The sequence below is a fragment of the Oryctolagus cuniculus genome, chromosome 15 (assembly GCF_051225735.1).
Source record: "Oryctolagus cuniculus isolate XC-2025 breed Fujian yellow rabbit chromosome 15, ASM5122573v1, whole genome shotgun sequence".
NCBI classification, from domain to species: domain Eukaryota; kingdom Metazoa; phylum Chordata; class Mammalia; order Lagomorpha; family Leporidae; genus Oryctolagus; species Oryctolagus cuniculus.
The window spans coordinates 76,935,400-76,960,465 of NC_142881.1; the positions used below are offsets into that span (position 1 = coordinate 76,935,400).

General features: G+C 42.0%; 1 protein-coding gene across 1 annotated transcript in view; it reads right to left on the minus strand.

The window, feature by feature from the left end:
• LOC149122084 (glutamate receptor ionotropic, delta-1-like) overlaps positions 1–25,066 on the minus strand; it is a 136,077-nt gene that overhangs the window by 107,788 nt on the left and 3,223 nt on the right. Inside the window, exons 4-5 of the mRNA XM_089313629.1 lie at positions 21,813–22,137; positions 20,578–20,716 (exon numbers count right to left, since the gene is read on the minus strand). Coding sequence (XP_089169755.1) covers positions 20,578–20,716; positions 21,813–22,137 — 464 coding nt within the window. The remainder of the gene's footprint in view (positions 1–20,577; positions 20,717–21,812; positions 22,138–25,066) is intronic.

A 25,066-nucleotide genomic window follows, 5' to 3' on the forward strand; every position in this document is an offset into this window, starting at 1 on the left:
AAGAGGAGCAGCCGGGATTGGAACCAGTGCCCTTTGCCAGCACTGCAGGCAGAGGCTTAACCTTCTACACCACAGTGCCAGCCCAGAAGGGGAGTCTTGGCTCAAGAGTATTATTCCACCCAAACAAGTTTAATTCATGTATGAACATAATAGAAAAAAGAGTCTCAGGTGTGCTATCTCAGAAATTAGCTCACTCTTGTTAGGTGTATTTCTCAAAAACCTACTCTGGCTGATCAAAAATGCCTAAGAGTAAAGAAATGAACCATGGCTAAATCATGGGTTTAAGAAACCATCAGGGGTCAGTGCTGTGGCACAGTGGATTAAGCCACTCCTTGGAACACTAGCATCCCATCTGAGTGCTGGTTTGAGTCCTGGCTCCTCTACTTCCCATCCAGCTTCCCACTGATGTGCCTGGGAAGGCAGCAGAAGATGGCTCAAGGACTTCAGCCCCTGCCACCCCTGTGGGAGACTAACATGGAGCTGGCTTCTGGCTTTGGCTTGGCCATTGCAGCTGTTTGGGGAGTGAACCAGTGGATGGTTTATAGCTACAAACACTTAAAAGTGAAAAGAAAGGCATTGAATCAGAAGTTAAGGGACTCACTAAATTCAAAACTAGCAGAATGCATAACAACCATAGGAGCAGAGAAATAAGATGGAGAATATAAAAACATCACAGAAATCCACAAAATCAAGGGTTGGTTCTTTAAAGAAATCCAATATACTGGCAAACCTTTAGTTACCTTGACTAAGAAGAAAAACAGAAGACCCAATAATGAGAATCAGAAATGAAACGAGGTTTATTAATCCCTATATTATAGAAATGATAAATGGCTGCAAGCAACTATTACAAACAATTATGTGCCAACAAATTGGATAACCTGGATTAAGTGGACAAATTTGCAGAAACACTCAACCTAGACTGAATCATGAAGAAATAGAAAATCTGAATAGACCTATTACTCATAAGGACATTGAATAAGTAATGAAAAACCTGGAAACATAGAAAGGCCCAGGACCATATAATTTAATTAGTGAATTCTACAAAATATATAAAGAATGTACAGTGATTCTCCTTGTATTCTTTTTTAAATATTTCAATTCATTTATTTGTACTGTATTTAAAAGGGAAAGACAGAGAGAGAAAGAGATCTTCCACCTAGTGGTTCACAGCAAGTCTTTTATTTATATCCCTAAATACTTGCAAAATCCAGGGATGGGTCCAGCTGTAGCCAGGGGCCCTCACACCAGGCACTCTGACATGGGATGTGGGCCACCTAAGCAGTGTCTAACTGCTGTGCCAAAGGCACACCCCATACTCTTATCAAAAATTTAAAAATGAAGAGGAGGGAACCCTTTCTGACCTACTCTATGAGGCCATCATTGTTACCCTGGTTCTGAAGCCAGGCGAAATCACTACAGAAGAAGAAAACTAAGATGAATACTGCCAATTAATATTTATGTAACATTCCCAAACAAAATTCTAGAATCTGCATTCAGCAGCATATTGAAAGGCTTATACACCATGACCAAGTGGGATTTATTTCTGGAAGGCAAGGATGTTCCAATATACAGAAATCAGTCAATGCAATATACTACATTAACAGATTGAAGGAAAAACCCCACACAGTCCAGCACTTCCATGATTAAAAAGTCTATACAGTAAGGGCTATAAATTCTTGGACTTAAAAAAGCATCAAAATAAACTGATCTTTTAATTCCGACCTGTCACAATGTTTTGAAGCCCCCTTGTATGAGAAATCTATGGCTCACGTCATATTCATGATGAAAGACCAAAAGCGTTTCCTTTACGGTGAGGAAAAGGAAATGGACATCTGCTTTCACCATTTCTCTTCAACAGTACCAGAAGTCCCAGACAGGTAAGAACATTAAACAATAAAGTCATTCATATTTGAAAGGAAGAAGTAAAAGTGTTTCTAGTCTCAGAATGATTTAATATGCAAAAAACACTAAAATTAAATACATAGAAATAAATATTCACACATCTATTAAAATCAGTAAACGAACTTAGTGAAAATGCAGGGCAAAAATCAACGTATTAGTTGTGTTTCAAAACAGTAACAATGGAATGTCTGTAAAGCAAATTATAAAAACAATCCCACACACAACAAAATCAAAAAGGATAAAATAATTCAGAATAAATTTAACCAGAGAGGCAAAAACATACCCACTGAAACCTATAAATGGTCGCTGAGATACAAATAAATACAATGATATCCTCCATAAATGGATTGGAAGATTTAATAACATGAAAATGTCAATATTTTCAAAAGTGATCTATTTTTTTTAAGATTTATTTTATTTATTTGAAAGAGTTACAAAGAGGTAGAGCCAGAGAGAGAGAAAGAAGTCTTCCATCTGCTGGTTCACGTCCCAAATGAACTGCAATGGCCAGAGCTGAGCTGATCTGAAGCTACGAGCTAGGAGCTTCTTCCAGGTCTCCCAGGTGGGTGCAGGGGCTCAAGGAGTTGGGCCATCTTCTGCTGCTTTCCCAGGCCACACCAGAGAGCTGGATTGGAAGTGGAGCAGCCAGGACTCAAACCAGCGCCCATATGGGGATGCTGGCACTTTAACCTGCTGCGCCCCAGCGCCAGTCCCCCAAAGTGGTCTAAAAGTTTGATGCAATCTCTATTCAAATTCCAAGGTTTTTTTTTTTTTTTTGAAATAGGAAAATCCATAAAATTCATATGGAATCTCACGATATGCCAAGTAGCCAAAACAATTTTGAAAAAGGACACAGTTGGAGGGCTTACATTTCCAACATACTCCAAGGGCAGATTTTGGTCTATAAGTTACAGCACCGATCTATCAGTACACTGACATTCCAAAGTGCCTGGGCTTGAGTCCTGTCTACACTCCCAATTCCAGCTTCCTGCTGAGGCAGACACTGGGAGGCAACAGGTGAAGGCTCCAGTACTTGCATCTCTGCCGCCCAAATGGGAGACCCAGACTGAGTTCCCAATCCTGGCTTGGGTCTGTCACAGCCCTAGATGTTGTGGGCATCTGGGTAGTGAACCAGCAGATAGGAGTTTTCTTGTGTGTCTCTGTCTCTATTTAACTTTCTCAAATAAATAATTAAATAAATACTTTAAAAACATTCTCCAAAGTTACAGTAATGGATACAATGTGGTACTGGCACGAAAAGAGACAAAAGGCAAATTGACTGGAACAGAGCACCCAAAACAAACCCTCTCACATATGGCTAAATGGTTTTAAACAAGGATGTAACCATTACCCTGATTTCAAAACCACCCAAAGATACTACAAGAAAAGAAAATTACAGGAAATTAACCCCGATGAACATCCATGAACAAATCCTCAATAAAAGTACTAGGAATCCTAGTTCAACAACATGTGAAAAGGATCCTACTCCATGCCCAGGGAGAATTTATCCTAAGGTTGCAAGGATGTTTCAACACATGCAAATCAATAAAGGTGATTCATCATATTAACAGAATGAAGGATTAAAAATACACATTCATTTCAACAGATGCAGAAAAAGCATTTGACAAAATTAATGATAAAAAAATCTTAACAAATTAACAAGAGAAATCATGCATCTTAACATAACAGAGACCATAAGTGGCAAGCCTATACTTATCATCATATTAAATGGTGAAAATCTGGGGCTGGCACTGTGGTGTAGCGCTTTAGGCTGCCGCCTGCAGCACTTGCCTCCCATATGGGCACCAGTTTGAGTTCTGCTTTAGTTCTGATCCAGCTGTCTGCTCATGTGTCTGGGAAAGTAGAGGAGGAGGGCCCAAGTGCCTGGGCCCCTGCACCATGTGGGAGATCCAGAAGAGGCTCCTGGCTCCCAGCTTTGGATCTGCCCAGCCCAGGCAGTTGCTGCCATTTGGGGAGTGGATGGAAGATCTCTGTCTCTTCCTCTCTCTGTGTTACTTTGCCTTTCAAATAAAGAAATAAATCTTTAAAAACAATGGTGAAAAGCTGAAGGGAAGGATACCCATTCTCATCACATCTATTCAATATAGTGCTGGCAGTACTAGCCAGAGAAATTTAGTCAACGGAAAGAAATAAAAAGCATTCACATTGGGAAGTAAGAAATAAAAACTGTCTCTATTTGCAAATGGCATGACCTTCTATGTAGAAGACATTAAAGTATGTCACCAAATCAGTGTTAGAACTAATAAATGAATGCAGTAAATTTGCAGATAGAAAATTCATATGCAAAAATCAGGAGTGCTACTACAAACTAACAATGAACTATTAGAAAAAGCAATTAAGAAAATAATCCCATTTGGAATAGTATAAACAAGAAAATTCTTAGGTATAAATTTAAACAAGGAATTGAACCATCTGTACATTGCAAAGTAGAAAATGTTGGTCTAAGGAATTGAAGACACGAATAAATGAAAAGATATCCTGTGTTGATTGACTTAAAAAGATTGTTAACAATATGCATACTACCCAAAGCAATGTAGAGATTCAGTACAACATCTATCAAAATTCCAATGATAATTTTCTCAGAAATAGAAAAAAATATCCTAAAGTTCCAATGGAATCCTAGAAGATTCTTGAATAGCCAATCCTGAGCAAGAAGAACAAAGCTAGAAGCATACTACCTGATCTTAAAATGTAAACAAACAAATATTACAAAACTGGAGTAGCTGAGCAGAAAGAAGACTGGCATAAAGACACACACAGTAGACAATAAAGAGTACAGAAATAAGCCCGTACAATTAGAGTCAATCGGCCTCCATTTGGTTTTGGTCCAAAATTGCCGGTGGGGAGGAAAGTCTCTTCAATGAATGCTGTTGGGAAAACTGGATAATCACACATGGAAGAATTAAAATAGAGCCTTACGGCAACCATATTAAAAAATAAACTCACAGTGGATTAAAGATTAAAAAATAAGATCTGAAACTGTAAAAGTTCCAGAAGAAAACACAGGAGCCAAGTTTTAAGATATTGGTCTGGGTAGTGATTTTTTAGATGTGATCCCCAAGGCACAGGCAACAATAGATTAAAGAGAGTGCATCAAACTGAACATTTTCCATACAACAGCTACAGAGTGAAGAGAGAACTTAAAAAATTACAGAAAATCTTTACAAACTATACATGTGATGATGCATTAAGGAGCTCAAACAACTCTATAGCAAGACAAAGTAATATCTCACAAATAGGCAAAGGACCTGTATATATATTTCTCAAAAGACATATTAATGGCCAACAGGTATATTAAAAATGTTCAATATCTACCAGTACTCCCATGTTTACTGCAGCTCAATTCACAATAGCTGAGATATGGAACGATCATAGATGACTGAATAAAGAAAATGTAGTATAAATACATGATGGAATACTACTCAGCCTTAAAAAAGAATGAAACACTGACTTTTGCAACAAAATGGATGCAACTGGAGATCATTAGGCACAGTAAATAAGCCAGATCCCCCCAAAAAATATGTTTTCTCTCATTTGTTATAGTTAAAATGTAGAGAGAGTATAAGAAAAGTTAATGTAGTTCCTGGTGCTGTCACGTAGTAGGCTAAGCCTTGGCCTGCAGCGCTGGTATCCCATATGGGTACCAGTTTGTGTCCCACTGCTCTGATTCTGATCCAGCTCTCTGCTATGGCCTGGGAAAGCGACAGAAGATGGCACAAGTGCTTAGGCACCTGCACCCACATGGGAGACCTAGAAGAAGTTCCTGGCTCCTGGCTTTGGGTCGGCCCAGCTCCAGCAGTTGTGGCCATTTGGGGAGTGAACCAGCAGACGGAAGACTGTTCTCTCTGTGTGTGTCTCTCTCTGTGTCTATAACTCTGCCTCTCAAGTAAATAATATAAAAACTTTTAAAAAGTTAATATATATGAGTGAAATTGACATCTTCGGATTTGATTAGTTTATAGTCTTTGTCTATATCCCTGCTGAACAATGCTCTCTCTGCTTTTTCCTTGTTGAACATTTTATTTAGTGGAGAATTAAGGCTTTGACTAATGTTCTCTTTATATTGATAAAAATCAAATAAAAATATGTAATAGCATTAAAAAAAACAGTAAAATGATAGATTATAGCAGGAACTTCTACAACCAAAAGAGACCAGGGTAGGAAGCTCAATTGACAAACAGTTCAGGACTGTGAAGAGGCAATTCGCAGGAGAGAAATGCTGCCTAGTGCTGAGATGCCAGGTGCCCAGAGGTAGGGACCTCAAGAAAGCTGTGCTCCTCTTCCCCAGGGACTGCTGGCTCTCCCTGGAGCCCCTGCATGCCGGGGGAGAACAGGATAGGTACAGAGGGGACTGGGGACTTGTGGGTCCGACTCCTCCCCACCTCCCTCTTCTCTCTCTTCTGCTCCTCCCCGGGAATGGAGATGAACACAAAATGCTCAAAGGAGGCCCAGGGTGAAGGGAACTGGAATAATCAGAGCCAGCAGCAGGTAAAAATCAAATGCCTCCACATCCCTGGGCTCCCCTCGTGGCACAGGTTTCTGATGAGAAATACACACACACACACACACACACACACCCCTTTCCACCAGTTCCACGGCCATTTAAATGCTGAATGAAACATTATGAATGGGAGAAAGACTCATCATTCTAAAACATGGGAGGCCAGGATGTACAGTCACCCACACTGCCCACCTGCCCTCCTCACCTTGGCCCCGGGCCTGGAAGACAACCAACAAAACCCTCTGGACTTCCGTATAAGTCTTTGTGTGCTGAGATGGGCAACTGCTCACGGGCCATGGTGTGAAACACTTCTGGCTCCACACACCTTGTATCTAGACCAAAGCTGCACTCTTCAAAAACATGAAAACTCTGTCACGTATGGCAACAGGGATGAAGCTGGAGCAGAATATGCTAAATGAAATAAGCCAACCACATACAGACAGATATAAGGGATGCACGATCTCACTCATATGTGCAATCTAAAAAAACTGAACTCGAGCGGAGGAGGCAAGATGGCGGAATAGGAAGGGAGCACACTGATAGTCCGGGGAGAGATAGTTTAATAAAAGTGGAGATACTGCAGGTTCAAGGAAGAGTAGGGGAGGAAACAGCAGAAGAAACTCTTCTGGAACGCGTGATTCACAGCGGACCTGCGTGGAGAGCATGGGAGCCCACAGTTCGGGACACCAGCGGCAGACTCAACACACCAGCGCTGGAACGTGAGGTGAGCCGAACCTCAATAGCCCGAGACACCTGCAGGCAAGCGGAGAGAGGAGACTAGAGGGAACGAGCCCCAGGGGGGAAAAGTTCACCAGGCTAACTGGAAGAGAGAGAGAGAGAAAAAAAAAGGTGACTGGTGCGGACACGGGTTTCTCTCTCTCCGCTCACCTCTCAAGGGTGAGCAAGACAAAGAGCAGGCGCCATCTTGGACATACCTCATAAGCAGAGCGACCTCAGGTCTGCACTGGCCCTGAGCCTAGCAGAAAAACCTGACTCTGGGCAGGGCAAATTAACAGGAGATTAGGACCTAGTAAATTTGTGGTGCTACTGAACTGAGACTGTGAAAAAAGACTGTGGGGGAGAGAACTCACGGAATGCACGTGAGCACTCTCCAGAGACGCTACAATTCCGTAACTTTGGCAACCCAGTGGGAGACTGAAAGAGAATTTGAGCCCACTCTGAGGGCCGAACAGATTCCCTGTGTGGTCCTTGGGAAAGAGCTTCTGATCTCTGGCTCCTGTGGGTATATCATTTGCCTGCTAACTACCTCCAACTTCGTTCAGCTGTGCGGAATTACTTCCCTTTTGAATCAAAAAAAGAAAGAGAGAGAGAGATTTACCACGCCTAACCCGGGAGTGTCACCTTTGGCACACCAAACAGAGCTCTCAGGCCACACCCATCTCAAGCCCTAAGGCTCCATCAAAAACAGATAGTCCACTTAATCTAGAGTCATAGTATAACAAGAAAAAGCACCACAGTGAAGAAACCAAATATCTCCAATATGCCAAATAACAAACGCAAAAACCGAGGTAATAAAAACAAGGAAGTCACCATGACGCCCTCAAATGAAAAAGACACCCCAATTCAAGATTATGAAGATGATGAGATAGAAGAAATGCAAGAAGCAGATCTCAAAAAATTGATAAGAACATTAAGAAGTTCTCAAAAACAAATTCTTGAACTACAGAAATCCTTATTGGACAAGATAGAAAATCTCTCTTGTGAAAATGAAATATTAAGGAGGAATCAAAATGAAACGAAACAACTAGTACAACAGGAAACTGTGATAGTGACTGAAGTGAAGAATTCAATAGATCAAATGAAAAACAAAATAGAGAGCCTTACAAACAGAATGGATGAAGCAGAAGAGAGAATATCGGACTTAGAAGACAGAGAACAGGAAAGGATACAGTCAGACCAAAGAAAAGAAGAGGAAATTAGAAATCTAAAACATATTGTCAGGAATATTCAGGATACTATTAAAAAAACCAACATTCGGGTTCTAGGAGTTCCTGAAGGCATGGAGAGGGAGAAAGGATTAGAAGGCCTTTTTACTGAGATATTAGCAGAAAATTTCCCAGGTTTGGAGAAGGACAGAGACATCCTAGTACAGGAAGCTCACAGAACCCCTAATAAACACGACCAAAAGAGATCCTCACCATGACACGTTGTAATTAAGCTCTCCACAGTGAAACATAAAGAAAAGATCCTAAAATGTGCAAGAGAGAAACGTCAGATTACTCTCAGAGGATCTCCAATCAGACTCACAGCTGACTTCTCATCAGAAACTCTACAAGCTAGGAGGGAATGGCGAGATATAGCCCAGGTAATAAGAGAGAAAAACTGCCAGCCCAGAATATTATATCCTGCAAAGCTATCATTTGTGAATGAAGGTGAAATAAAGACTTTTCATATCAAACAGAAATTGAAAGAATTTGTCGCCACTCGTCCAGCCCTGCAACAGATGCTTAAAGATGTGTTACACACAGAAACACAGAAACACGGTCATCAATATGAAAGAAGGTAAAGGAAGGAAACCTCACAGCAAAAGATCACAGGGAATTCAAAGCATATATTAGAACTTATCTTTGGCAAATGGCAGGGCAAAGTTACCACTTTTCATTAGTCACATTGAACGTGAATGGCCTGAACTGTCCAGTTAAAAGACACAGATTGGCTGATTGGGTTAAGGAACAAAACCCATCTATTTGCTGCTTACAAGAAACACATCTTTCCAACAAAGATCCATACAGACTGAAAGTGAAAGGCTGGAAAAAGATATACCATGCCAACAGAAATGAAAAAAGAGCAGGCGTAGCCATCTTAATATCGGACAACATAAACTTTACCACAAAAACTGTTAAGAGAGACAAAGAGGGGCACTATATAATGATTAAGGGATCAATTCAACAGGAAGATATAACAATTATCAATGTATATGCACCTAACTACAGGGCACCAGTTTATCTAAAATATTTGTTAAGGGACTTAAAGGGAGACTTAGACCCCAATACAATAGTACTGGGGGACTTCAATACTCCACTCTCAGAAATAGACAGATCAACAGGACAGAAGATCAACAAGGAGACAGTAGATTTAAACGACACTATAGCCCAGATGGATCTAACAGATATATACAGAACTTTCAATCCTACAGCTAAAGATTTTACATTCTTCTCAGCAGTACATGGAACCTTCTCTAGGATTGACCACATACTAGGCCATAAAGCAAGTCTCAGCAAATTCAAAAGAATTAGAATCATACCATGCAGCTTCTCAGACCATAAAGGAATGAAGTTGGAAATTAGCAACTCAGGAATCCCTAGAGCATACACAAACACATGGAGATTGAACAACATGCTCCTGAATGAACAATGGGTCATAGAAGAAATTAAAAGAGAAATCAAAAATTTTCTGGAAGTAAATGAGGATAACAGCACAACATACCAAAACTTATGGGATGCAGCAAAAGCAGTGTTAAGAGGAAAGTTTATATCAATAGGTGCCTACATCAAGAAATTGCAAAGGCACCAAATAGATGAGCTTTCAATTCACCTCAAGGATCTAGAAAACCTACAGCAAACCAGACCCAAATCTAGTAGGAGAAGAGAAATAATTAAAATCAGAGAAGAAATCAACAGGATTAAATCAAGAAAAACATTCCAAAAAATCAGCCAAACGAGGAGCTGGTTTTTTGAAAAAATAAACAAAATTGACACCCCATTGGCCCAACTAACTAAAAAAAGAAGAGAAAAGACCCAAATCAATAAATTCAGAGATGAAAAAGGAAATGTAACAACAGACACCACAGAAATAAAAAGAATCATCAGAAATTACTACAAGGACTTGTATGCCAGCAAACAGGGAAACCTATCAGAAATGGATAGATTCCTGAACACATGCAACCTACCTAAATTGAACCAGGAAGACATCGAAGACCTAAACAGACCCATAACTGAGACAGAAATTGAAACAGTAATAAAGGCCCTCCCAACAAAGAAAAGCCCAGGACCAGATGGATTCACTGCTTAATTCTACCAGACATTTAAAGAAGAACTAATCCCATTTCTTCTCAAACTATTCAGAACAATCGCAGAAGAGGGAATCCTCCCAAATTCTTTCTATGAAGCCAGCATCACCTTAATTCCTAAGCTGGAAAAAGATGCAGCATTGAAAGATAATTACAGACCAATATCCCTGATGAACATAGATGCAAAAATCCTCAATAAAATTCTCGCCAATAGAATGCAACAACACATCAGAAAGATAATCCACCCAGACCAAGTGGGATTTATCCCTGGTATGTAGGGATGGTTTAATGTGTGCAAGACAATCAATGTGATACACCACATTAACAGACTGCAGAAGAAAAACCATATGATTATCACAATAGATGCCGAGAAAGCATTTGATAAAATACAACACCCGTTCATGATGAAAACTCTAAGCAAACTGGGTTTGGAAGGAACATTCCTCAATACAATCAAAGCAATCTATGAAAAACCCACAGCCAACATCCTATTGAATGGGGAAAAGTTGGAAGCATTTCCACTGAGATCTGGTACCAGACAGGGATGCCCACTCTCACCACTGCTATTCAATATAGTTCTGGAGGTTCTAGCCAGAGCTATTAGGCAAGAAAAAGAAATTAAAGGGATACAAATTGGGAAGGAAGAACTCAAACTATCCCTCTTTGCAGATGACATGATTCTTTATTTAGGGGACCCAAAGAACTCTACTAAGAGACTATTGGAACTCATAGAAGAGTTTGGCAAAGTAGCAGGATATAAAATCAATGCACAAAAATCAACAGCCTTTGTATACACAGACAATGCCATGGCTGAGGAAGAACTTCTAAGATCAATCCCATTCACAATAGCTACAAAAACAATCAAATACCTTGGAATAAACTTAACCAAGGACGTTCAAGATCTCTACAATGAAAATTACAAAACCTTAAAGAAAGAAATAGAAGAGGATACCAAGAAATGGAAAAATCTTCCATGCTCATGGATTGGAAGAATCAATATCATCAAAATGTCCATTCTCCCAAAAGCAATTTATAGATTCAATGCAATACCAATCAAGATAATGAAGACCTTCTTCTCAGATCTGGAAAAATTGGTGCTGAAATTTATATGGAGGCACAAGAGACCTCGAATAGCTAAAGCAATCTTGTACAACAAAAACAAAGCCGGAGGCATCACAATACCAGATTTCAGGACATACTACAGGGCAGTTGTAATCAAAACAGCATGGTACTGGTACAGAAACAGATGGATAGACCAATGGAACAGAATTGAAATACCAGAAATCAACCCAAACATCTACAGCCAACTTATATTCGATCAAGGATCTAAAACTAATTCCTGGAGCAAGGACAGTCTATTCAATAAATGGTGCTGGGAAAATTGGATTTCCACGTGCAGAATCATGAAGCAAGACCCCTACCTTACACCTTACACAAAAATCCACTCAACATGGATTAAAGACCTAAATCTACGACCTGACACCATCAAGTTACTAGAGAACATTGGAGAAACCCTACAAGATATTGGCACAGGCAAAGAGTTTCTGGAAAAGACCCAGGAGGCACAGGCAGTCAAAGCCAAAATTAACTATTGGGATTGCATCAAATTGAGAAGTTTCTGTACTGCAAAAGAAACAGTCAGGAGAGTGAAGAGACAACCGACAGAATGGGAAAAAATATTTGCAAACTATGCAACAGATAAAGGGTTAATAACCAGAATCTACAAGGAGATCAAGAAACTCCACAAAAACAAAACCAACAACCCAATTAGGAGATGGGCCAAGGACCTCAATAGACATTTTTCAAAAGAGGAAATCCAAATGGCCAACAGGCACATGAAAAAATGTTCAAGGTCATTAGCAATCAGGGAAATGCAAATCAAAACCACATTGAGGTTCCACCTCACCCCGGTTAGAATGGCTCACATTCAGAAATCTACCAACAACAGATGCTGGTGAGGATGTGGGGAAAAAGGGACACTAACCCACTGTTGCTGGGAATGCAAACTGGTCAAGCCACTATGGAAGTCAGTCTGGAGATTCCTCAGAAACCTGAAGATAACCCTACCGTTCGACCCAGCCATAACACTCCTTGGAATTTACCCAAAGGAGTTTAAATTGGCAAACAAAAAAGCGGTCTGCACCCTAATGTTTATTGCAGCTTAATTCACAATAGCTAAGACCTGGAACCAACCTAAATGCCCATCAACGGTAGACTGGATAAAGAAATTATGGGATATGTAGTCTTTAGAATACTATACCGCAGTAAGAAACAACGAAATCCAGTCATTTGCAACAAAATGGAGGAATCTGGAACACATCATGCTGAGTGAAATAAGCCAGTCCCAAAGGGACAAATACCATATGTTCGCCCTGATTGGTGACAACTGACTGAACACCAAAAAGGAAACCTGTTGAAGTGGAATGGACACTATGGGAAACGGTGACTTGATCAGCATAGCCCTGACTGTAAATGAACAACTTAATACATTATCCCTCTTAGTAGTTTTTTTGTCTGTTCTACTTAATATGACTGGTTTAATTTGTAATTAATACACAGTTATTCTTAAGTGTTGAAATTTAACTGAAATGTGATCCCTGTTAAACATAAGAGTAGGAATAAGAGAGGGAAGAGATGTACAATTTGGGACATGCTCAAGCTGACTTGCCCCAAATGGTAGAGTTAGAAACATACCAGGGTACTCCAATTTAATCCCATCAAGGTGGCATGTACCAATGCCATCTCACCAGTCCAAGTGATCAATTTCAGTTCACAATTGATCATAATGAAAGGACTAAGAGTCAAAGGGAGCACATAAGCAAGTCTAGTACCTGCTAACACTAACTGATAGAATAAAGGGGAGAGTGATCCAACATGGGAAGTGAGATACTCAGCAGACTCATAGAATGGCAGATGTCCTAAATAGCACTCTGGCCTCAGAATCAGCCCTAAAGGCATTCGGATCTGGCTGAAAAGCCCATGAGAGTATTTCAGGCATGGAAAGCCAAGACACTCTGGCAAAAGATCTCTGTGAGTGAGATCTCAGTGGAAAGAACAGGTCTTCAAAGAAGGAGGTACCTTTCTCTGAAGGGAGGAGAGAACGTCCACTTTGACTATGACCTTGTCTAAACAAGATAAGAATCGGAGAACTCAGAGGGCTTCCATAGCCTTGGAAACTCATGACTGGAGCATAGGGAGATTACTGATGCCATAGACAGGAGTGTCAATTGGTAAAGTCAACAACAGGAGTCACTGTGCACTTACTCCTCATGTAGGATCTCGGTCCTTAATGTGCTGTGCATTGAGATTTAATGCTATAACGAGTACTCAAACAATATATTTCACTTTGTGTTTCTATGGGGGTGCAAACTGTTGAAAAAAAAAAAAGAAAAGAAACTATCAACTCCCAACTTGACTCTCACTGGGATTAAACATGACAATAGGTCTGATCTGATTTCATCATCATTAAAAAAAAATCATCTATTATTTTTCACTTTATGTTTCTGTGTGGGAGCAAACTCTTGAAATCCTTACTTAATGTATACTAAGCTGATCTTCTGTATATTAAGATAATCGAAAATGAATCTTGATGTGAATGGAAGGGGAGAGGGAGTGGGAAAGGGGAGGGTTGTGGGTGGGAGGGACGTTATAGGGGGGAAGCCATTGTAATCCATTATTCGTACTTTGGAAACTTATATTCATTAAATAAATTAAAAAAAAATTGAAAAAAAAATACAGTACTACCAACTTAATATGCAATTCCTCCAAACACATTTTTTACAAACATGCATGAAAATACTAAAAAAAAAAAAAAAAAAAAAAAAAGATACCGAAGATACCGAAGACCTTCTTCTCAGATCTGGAAAAAATGGTGCTGAAATTTATATGGAGGCACAAGAGACCTCGAATAGCTAAAGCAATCTTGTACAACAAAAACAAAGCCGGAGGCATCACAATACCAGATTTCAGGACATACTACAGGGCAGTTGTAATCAAAACAGCATGGTACTGGTACAGAAACAGATGGATAGACCAATGGAACAGAATTGAAATACCAGAAATCAACCCAAACATCTACAGCCAACTTATATTCGATCAAGGATCTAAAACTAATTCCTGGAGCAAGGACAGTCTATTCAATAAATGGTGCTGGGAAAATTGGATTTCCACGTGCAGAATCATGAAGCAAGACCCCTACCTTACACCTTACACAAAAATCCACTCAACATGGATTAAAGACCTAAATCTACGACCTAACACCATCAAGTTATTAGAGAACATTGGAGAAACCCTTCAAGATATTGGCACAGGCAAAGAATTTCCGGAAAAGACCCATGAGGCACAGGCAGTCAAAGCTAAAATCAACTATTGGGATTGCATCAAATTGAGAAGTTTCTGTACTGCAAAAGAAACAGTCAGGAGAGTGAAGAGACAACCGACAGAATGGGAAAAAATATTTGCAAACTATGCAACAGATAAAGGGTTAATAACCAGAATCTACAAAGAGATCAAGAAACTCCACAAAAACAAAACCAACAACCCACTTAAGAGATGGGCCAAGGACCTCAATAGACATTTTTCAAAAGAGGAAATCCAAATGGCCAACAGGCACATGAAAAAATGTTCAAGGTCATTAGCAATCAAGGAAATGCAAATCAAAACCACAATGAGGTTTCACCTCACCCCGGTTAGAATGGCTCACATTCAGAAATCCACCAACAACAGATGCTGGTGAGGATGTGGGGAAAAAGGGACACTAACCCACTGTTGCTGGGAATGCAAACTGGTCAAGCCACTATGGAAGTCAGTCTGGAGATTCCTCAGAAACCTGAAGATAACCCTACCGTTCGACCCAGCCATAACACTCCTTGGAATTTACCCAAAGGAGTTTAAATTGGCAAACAAAAAAGCGGTCTGCACCCTAATGTTTATTGCAGCTTAATTCACAATAGCTAAGACCTGGAACCAACCTAAATGCCCATCAACGGTAGACTGGATAAAGAAATTATGGGATATGTAGTCTTTAGAATACTATACCGCAGTAAGAAACAACGAAATCCAGTCATTTGCAACAAAATGGAGGAATCTGGAACACATCATGCTGAGTGAAATAAGCCAGTCCCAAAGGGACAAATACCATATGTTCGCCCTGATTGGTGACAACTGACTGAACACCAAAAAGGAAACCTGTTGAAGTGGAATGGACACTATGGGAAACGGTGACTTGATCAGCATAGCCCTGACTGTAAATGAACAACTTAATACATTATCCCTCTTAGTAGTTTTTTTTGTCTGTTCTACTTAATATGACTGGTTTAATTCTGTAATTAATACACAGTTATTCTTAAGTGTTGAAATTTAACTGAAATGTGATCCCTGTTAAACATAAGAGTAGGAATAAGAGAGGGAAGAGATGTACAATTTGGGACATGCTCAAGCTGACTTGCCCCAAATGGTAGAGTTAGAAACATACCAGGGTACTCCAATTTAATCCCATCAAGGTGGCATGTACCAATGCCATCTCACCAGTCCAAGTGATCAATCTCAGTTCACAATTGATCATAATGAAAGGACTAAGAGTCAAAGGGAGCACATAAGCAAGTCTAGTACCTGCTAATACTAACCGATAGAATAAATAAAGGGGAGAGTGATCCAACATGGGAAGCGAGATACTCAGCAGACTCATAGAATGGCGGATGTCCTAAACAGCACTCTGGCCTCAGAATCAGCCCTAAAGGCATTCCTATCTGGCTGAAAAGCCCATGAGAGTATTTCAGGCATGGAAAGCCAAGACACTCTGGCAAAAACAATCAAACAAACAAACAAACAAACAAACAAAAAAAACAAAAACAAAAAAAACCTAAATGAAAGATCTCTGTGAGTGAGATCCCAGTGGAAAGAACAGGTCTTCAAAGAAGGAGGTACCTTTCTCTGAAGGGAGGAGAGAACCTCCACTTTGAATATGACCTTGTCTAAACAAGATAAGAGTCGGTGAACTCAAAAGGCTTCCATAGCCTTGGAAACTCATGACTGGTGCATAGGGAGATTACTGATGTCATAAACAGGAGTGTCAATTGGTAAAGTCAACAACAGGAGTCACTGTGCACTTACTCCTCATGTAGGATCTCTGTCCTTAATGTGCTGTACATTGAGAGTTAATGCTATAATGAGTACTCAAACAGTATATTTCGCTTTGTGTTTCTATGGGGGTGCAAACTGTTGAAATCTTTACTTAATGTATACTAAACTGATCTTCTGTAAAAAAAAAAAAAGAAGAAATTATCAATTCCCAACTTGACTCTCACTGGGATTAAACATGACAATAGATCTTATCTGATTTCATCATCATTTAAAAAATCATCTATTATTTTTCACTTTATGTTTGTGTGGGAGCTAACTGTTGAAATCTTTACTTAATGTATACTAAACTGATCTTCTGTATATAAAGAGAATTGAAAATGAATCCTCATGTGAATGGAAGGGGAGAGGGAGTGGGAAAGGGGAGGGATGCGGGTGGGAGAGACATTATAGGGGGGAAGCCATTGTAATCCATAAGCCGTACTTTGGAAATTTATATTCATTAAATAAAAGTTAAAAAAAAAACCTGAACTCATCAAAGCAGAGACCAGAATGGTGGCTGAAGGAAATGTGAGGTTTTGGTGCAAGGTAGAAAAGTTTCAGTTACATAGGATGAGTAAGTTGTGAAGGTCTAAGCACTGGTGGTAATCATTAGCAATGCTATAGGTATAGCTGGAATTTTTACTAAGAAGCTAAGATCTTATATGTTCTCACCACATATGCCCATGATGGCCATGTGAAGTGATGGCTATGTTTTCCTTGACTGTGGTCATCATTTCATAATGTATTGTGTCGTATGGCACACACACACACATATGCAGTATATCCATTAGAGGATTGCATTTTCTTTCTTCCTTCCTTTCTTTCTTTCTTTCTTTCTTTCTTTCTTTCTTTCTTTCTTTCTTTCTTTCTTTCTTTTTTTACAGGCAGAGTTAGACAGAGAGAGAGAGAGACAGAGAGAGAGGTCTTCCTTTTCCATTGGTTCACCCCCGAAATGGCTGCTATGGCTGGTGCGCTGCAGCTGGCACGCTGCGGCCGGCATCCAAAGCCAGGAGCCAGGTGCTTCCTCCTGGTCTCCCATGCGGTTGCAGGGCCCAAGGAGTTGAGCCATCCTCCACTGCCTTCCCGGGCCACAACACAGAGCTGGACTGGAAGAGGAGCAACCGGGACAGAATCCGGCACCCCAACCAGGACTAGAACCCAGGGTACCGGCGCTGCAGGCAGAGGATTAGCTTAGTGAACCACGGTGTAGGCCAGAGAATTGCATTTTCAACAAGTGATGCTCAAGGAACTGGACAAATGAGAGAAAGAGAGAGAGAGAGAGAGAGAGAGAGAGAGAGAGAGGCTTCAACCTAAACCTAAGCCTCAAACTTTATACAAAACTAATTGTTTGCTGAATTGTAAAACTGCAAAAATTCAAAAGATTTAGGTGGAAGGAGAAAACACAAGACAATCTTCAGAGTCTCTGGCTAGGCAAAGATTTGACACCAAAAGCAGGATCCATAAAAAAAAAAAGTTTCTAAATTGAACCTCATCAAAATTAAAACCTCTTCTCTATGTAACGATTCTGTTAAAGGGTTGAAAAGACCCCTTAGAATGGTAGGACTTATTTGCAAATCACTTACTTGACAACGCATATCTAAACTGCATAAAAAGCTTTCCAAATTCAAACAGTAAAAATCAATCACTCTCATTGGAAAAGGAACAAAAGACAAAAGCAGCTATTTCCCTGAACAGGATGCACAGATAGGGAATGAGCACAGGAAATGGTCTCTACTTCATGAATCCTTAGGGAGATGCAAAATGAGACCCACACAAGACAGCTCTGCACACTACCAGCATGGTCAAAGGAAAGACAGTTACACACCAGGTGCTGGCAGAGATGCAGAGAAGCTGGACCACTCCCCCACTGCTGGCAGAAATGTAAAATGGTATGGCCGCTGTGGAAGGCAGTTGGATAGTTTAAAAAAAAAAAAAAAACTCAACATGTAATTACCATATGACCCTGCAATTGCACTCTTGCATATTTATCACATGTAAATGAAAACTCATGTTCACACAAAAATGTGCATCCAAATGTTCATACCAGCTTTATTCATAATTACCAAGAACTGGAAACAACCCATATGTCCTTCAATGGGTGACTAAACAAACTGTAGTACACAGGATGCCACTCATCAATACAAAGCAATGAACTATTAATACACACAATAAGCTGGATAAATGTACGAGATTATGCTGAAGGAGCTAAAGCCAAAAGATATGACCCATTTGTATAACATGATTGGAAGCATAAAATTTTATAATTAGAGGGCAATTAGAGATTGCCATGATTAGGGATGGAAAGAGAGGGCAAGAACTAGGAAGAGGCAAGTATGGTTATCACGGGATGACACAAGGGATTCCTGTTGTGATAGGACTGCTCAGTCTCTGTGCTGTGGAGGTGGCTACTCACCAAATGCACACAGAGACCAAATGCATACAGAGGCACAGAGACACACAGAAAGACACAAAGAACCGAATGCATACATACACACACAGAGGGACACAGAATCAAATGCACACATACACACAGACATACAGAACCAAATGCACACAGATATACACATACAGACCAAAATGCACACACACAGACACAGATGCATACAGGAGGGGAAGGCTGAATAAAATCCATCAATTCTATCAATGTCAGTACGCTGCCTGTGGTACAATACTAACTTTTCAAAATATTTCCACTGGGTGAGACTGGGTAAAGGACACTGGAAGACCGTCATATTGTCTCTTAAAATTGCACGCGAATCTACAATTGTCTCAGTCAAAATGTCAGTTTAATACAGACACTAGATAATATCATACTTAACCTTGAACCCTGATCAAGGAGTCTGAACTCTTTGAGAAGCTCATTGAGTGTGGCTGGTTTGAGGACAGCCATGATGCAGAGTGGATGTGATAACAGAGCGGGATGGATTACAGAGGCTACTGAAGGCAGAGACTCAGAAAATCCCAGCTGGGGCTCAAATGAGGGGTCATATGGAAGCCCACAGAGAGTGCAGTGAGTGTGGAATAGATCTGTGAGGCGGCCACATCGGCAATCACATTCTCGATGTGCATTTCCAAGTCTGATCATAAAATAAAAGCATTTCCAAGAGGCATCCATCCATCCTGAACTCATTCTTCTAGGCCATCATTTTAACATTTTGTAAAAATGAAGACAGCCTTTGAGTCCTTGGTTTAAATAATTTTTAAAGGTTTCATTTATGTATTTTCATTTTATTTAAAAGGCAGAGAGAGGTGGGCGATGAAGGGCAGGGATCCTCCATCTGCTGGTTTACTCCTACAATGCCCACAGTAACTGAGTCTGGAACAGGCCAAAGCCTGGAGCCTGGAACTCAATCCAGATCTCCCATGTGGGTGGCAGAGACCCAAGTGCCTGAGCCATTATTACCTGCTGCCTCCCAGGGTGTGTGTAAGTTAGCAGAAAGCTGAAACCAGAAGTGGAGCCAGGACTCAAACTCGGGCTCCTCAATATGGGATGTGGGCATCCCAACAGCATCCTAACCTCTTTGCCAAATGCCTGCCCTGGTTTCAAAAATTGTTGAAATGTAAGTGGAATAAGTTTTCTATTCTTTGTGATTATTGGCATGTTTTAAATCACTTTAAGGTATTTGAAGATTTGAAAAATATTAGACTTGTGACTTAAATTAATTTTAACTAAACATTGATAAAATTTGCTTAAATGTCTGCGAACAAGTTTAAATGTCAGAGGAAATTTAATTTGTTAATCTTAATGTTTGATTTGTTGACTTTTGTAAGCAGCATTCAAAGTTCAAAGACATGAATTTATACATTTATGCAATTGTACAGGAAACAAAATACAATAAGAATGAAGCTCTTCTCTTGGCATGAAAGATTTTAGTTATCTGACTGCAGATCCAGGATCTGAGTCTCTCTGTGCCCTCAGGTTCTATCCACAACACCTGAGAGCCCTGACAGGTTTGTACCATGTCTTATATCACTCTAGATCTAGAAGAAGGAACAGGCTTACCTTATGGGGTTGTCCATCCTGGACACTGTGAGGAAGGCAGCAAGGTTGGCTGTGTAGGAGGAGCACACGATGAGGGTGAAGAGCCACCAACTGCCCATCACAATGCGCATCGCCATGGAGTTCACGGAAGATTCGCCACCTGCAGAAGGCAAGCAGGGTGAACTGGTCAGTGGTGATGGGGGATGGGAGCTTCACTCCCTTCCCCAGAGACCTGCTCTGCCCTGTGGCCAGGCCAGGGGACCAGGGAAGGGACTGCCCACTGCATGGGGGGAACTTTGCTGGTAGCAGCCAAGACGTCTACAACTACTGATCTTGGAACAGGATGGAGGACCACAGAACACGCAGGAGTCCAGACGGGCCGTGCAGGGATAAGAAGCGTGCCACAACACCGGGGACAGAATTCTGAATGCCAAAACCTTCTCACCGAGGTGAGAACTCCTAGGGCAGCGTCCCCCTCTGATTCCAAATCCACGCAGACTAGACTCAGAGATTTTGTAAATACAGGCTGTCTACCCAGAGGGTTCCAGAGCTTTCTTTTCAACCAAGGAATAAGATGTACCATACGACTTCTATTAATATTCAACCCTCACTAGAAGACTTTTTCTCCAGGATTCTCAGAAATCATTGCAAGTAACTTTCAGGGAGAAGCTGCCTCTTTCAGGCCAATTATTTCTCCTTGGTCCCTTAGGTGGTAGCAGAGGAAAGCTCCTCACTGCCCACCTATTCTCCTTATATAACCTTGAAAAGCTTTCACCAGGGTAAAAACAGGACCACGACTCACATTAGGAACTTTGCAATTTGTCCTTTTCCACCCCAAATTGCACGGTGCAGAACCCTCAAGCAGAGGAGAATGCCTAGCAGACTGCAGTACAATCGGGATTATTTTCCCCCATTATGACTGCAAATTTAAACCAGATGCAGGGTTTCTCCTGACAACCTCATGTGCCTAGCAATCAAAGGTGGGAGAGGAGAGACGCTCAAGGCAGAACTCCAAAGTTAATTTTACCTAACGGGGAGAATCAGGATCTGAAGTTGAGTTCTTTGTCATCATTTTATTCTGTTTCAATCTGATATCACATAGAGAAATTGGGGCAGTGTGATATTAGGACTGTGTTAGAGATGAAATCAAATTGCATTTAAAATGACTGGGTGAAGTCATTTCTAAGAACACTGCCCACAGGGAAAAGTCCTTCCAGGTCCTCAGGGTTAACCAAGGCCAGGAGACAGGCAGGTACCTTGCTGCACGAAGGCTCCGTACACGATCCAGATGGCGCTGTGCAGGGTGGCAGAGGCAGACGGTCGCGGCTGGGCGGCACTCTGTGCCCTCACAGCCTGGATCCGGTTCAGCACAAAGATGAGCACCCCCACCACAGGGATGGCGGCGGCGATGCAGGCCCACACCGCGAAGTCAAAGGGCGCGAACAGGGAGAAGATGCTGATCTTCTCCTCGGGCTTCTTCATGAGGATCCCCACTGAGTAGTCCATGTACCGCTTGCTGAAGTCCACGACGCTCTCCCTCTCGGGGGTGATGGTGATGGCTGAGATGGCCACGTCTGCTCTCTGAAAGGCAAACCAGCTCCTCAGTCCATGCACCCCCGCCCCTCCAGGGCTTCTGTGCAGAGGAAGCGGATTTGAGGGTTGACACCCTGTGGCTCTGCACCCTGTAAAGTCAAGTCCAACACTGTTGTCTGCTGTTGCTTCTCCTCTCTTCTTCCAGGGTTATCCAAATTTCCCCTGGATAGCAGGGCCAGTCTCCACAACACCATCACCCCATCGATCTCTCTCTTTTCTAAAAGATTTCAGCAATTAGATGGTGAGCTGTTCAACCATGGTGAACTCCACTAACATTTGGGGCCCGGATTGTTTTATATGCAGAGTAAAACTCCCTAGGAATAAAGGGTCGGCCTACGGACACATGAGCTGGTTTTTCTTGTACCCAAGCCATACTGTGAAGGGTTGCTCTGCACATGCCCTACGGTGACCTCAAAATGTCCCCCTAGAGTTCTGCTTCCAAAAATGGCTTCATTTTAAAAACAGACAAATGCTCCAGTAGTATGGACCTGGACTGGAGATGAGGCTGCCATGTCTGGGAGAGGTTAGGAGCCTCACTGCCTAGAGAGAGGGAGGTGGGCTATGTGGTCTAGTTTGCTGTGGCTGTTAGAGTGCTGAGAGGCATGGTCATCACTTTGATCTTGGCTCTGGGACCTCCAGGTAGGAGGCATCAGCAGTGATTATGGTGTGTTTTTGAACAGCCAATCCTGACCACCGGTTTGACCCATGTGTCAAAGTGGGGGAAAGGATTTTATAAGATTGAATGTATGGCTTGGAAGTGCAGATAAACTGACATCCAAACCATCTAGAGTACAGAGGACACAAGATGTGGGAGAGGACTTTGTTCAAGCACTCCTCTTACACTTGTCACATCTTTCATCTCTGGTTCTTGCCTTTCTTCCCAGAAACCCAATATCCAGGTGTTGCTTTTAGGTTTGGGAGAGTTTGGAGCATATTTAAGGGTAGGTTTATACTCTAGTGTACGTAAGGTCTACAGGAAACACTAGCGAATCAACTCATGACAGAGGTGGAGGGGTTGGCCAGTGACAGGAGAGAGACACTCCCCCCACAGCAGGACAGGGCAGGCAATACTTGCCTATGGAGGGGAGGGCAGATGCCAGCAGGTATGTATTTTATAAGGAGTAAAAATTAATTTCATGACCAGAAGTCTCAATTTCTTTCCCCCAATATAAGAGGAGGATGGAGGCCTATTAGGGAGTTCTAGGAGAAAGGGAAACTTTGGAAGACGTCTTTGAGGGATGTGGCCAAGGGGACCCACAAAGGGTAAGCTTGGGGGTTGCGTTGCACAGAGGCCCAGCTGAGGCTGGAGAGCAAAGCTCAGACCCTCATCTGAACAGATTCATGATTTTCTTCTCTACTTGCGTGCAGCAGCCTGGCTATCGGAGTTAAGAAGGCCAAGAACAGAACCAATTCAGGGCTTGGATGCAACAGGACATTGGGAGCATGGATGCATGAGGGATGAAGGGAAGAGAGGCTCTCTCTGGTCAGCCACAGAGGACGTACCAGGCAGGGGAGGCTGCAGTGCCAGGTGGGCACAGAAACATCTGAGTAGGATAGACTCAAATGCACGGGCTAAGTGGGAAGAGCCAGAGGCAAGAGACCATATATTGCATGAGTGCATTTGTATGAAATGTCACAACTGCAACTCAGCAGAGATGGAAAGTAGATTAGTGGTTGCCTTGGGCTGGGGGCAGGAATGGCAGTAACTGTAGATCGGTAGGGGAGCCCGCAGTGGGATTATAGCAGAGCTCTCAAAGTAAATTACAGAGAGGGCTTCACACTCAGTACAGTTACTCAAATCATTGCATTGACATCTAAAATGGCTAACTTACATAGTATCTGAAATTCCCCACAATAAATTTGTTTCTCAAAAAAGATAAAGGGAAATTGCAGTGATCCCAGGCCTAGTGCCTACCTTGATACCTTTAAAAAGCAAAGAGCCTGTGTCTGGGGAGTAAAGACCCCAAAGAGGTCGAAACAGAACAAGCTGTGGTCCAGGTTGGGGAGGGCAGGCATGACAGTTATGGTGACTAATGTGAGATACTAGCAACATGCATGGGTGCAGGGAGTCTACACACTGGGAGTCAAGGGCTGTCCACAGCACAGTACACAATTGTCAACATGTGTGTGTCAAAAGTAAGAATGAGGCCGGTGCCGTAGCTCACTAGGCTAATCCTCAGCCTTGCGGCGCCAGCACACCGGGTTCTAGTCCCGGTCGGGGCGCCGGATTCTGTCCCGGTTGCCCCTCTTCCAGGCCATCTCTCTGCTGTGGCCAGGGAGTGCAGTGGAGGATGGCCCAAGTGCTTGGGCCCTGCACCCCATGGGAGACCAGGACAAGTACCCGGCTCCTGCCATCGGATCAGCGCGGTGCGCTGGCCGCAGCACGCTGGCCGCGGCGGCCATTGGAGGGTGAACCAACGGCAAACAAAGACCTTTCTCTCTGTCTCTCACTGTCCACTCTGCCTGTCAAAAAAAAAAAAAAAAAAGTAAGAATGAGTCCAATACCACTGTTAGAAGTGATGGTGGGGAAATGATTGACAGGTCCCTAGAATCCAGAGGCAAGGCTGGGGGTGAGAGGGACTGGCCTCAAGCCCCGAGTTCCCATGAGGATACAGGTTCTGCAGGAGGGATGAAAGGTAAAGATCTGAGACAAGTATGCAGGGCTGGGGATGTCACACCACAGACACATGGCTATGCAGAACAGTCACATACGCATGCTTACGCAAATGCCAACATGCACGTAACCCGCTATTGTCTCTGGGCAAGAGGAGAAAGGGCACTAGGTCCCTGTTTCAGCCCCAGGAAGGGGGATGGGTCTCCTGATGAGAGTGCTACAGGGTAGGCATGGTGGATGGGCTTGGAACAGTTGAAAGCAATGGTTAGGGAGGGAGACACAGAGCGCTGGAGGAGAAGGTAA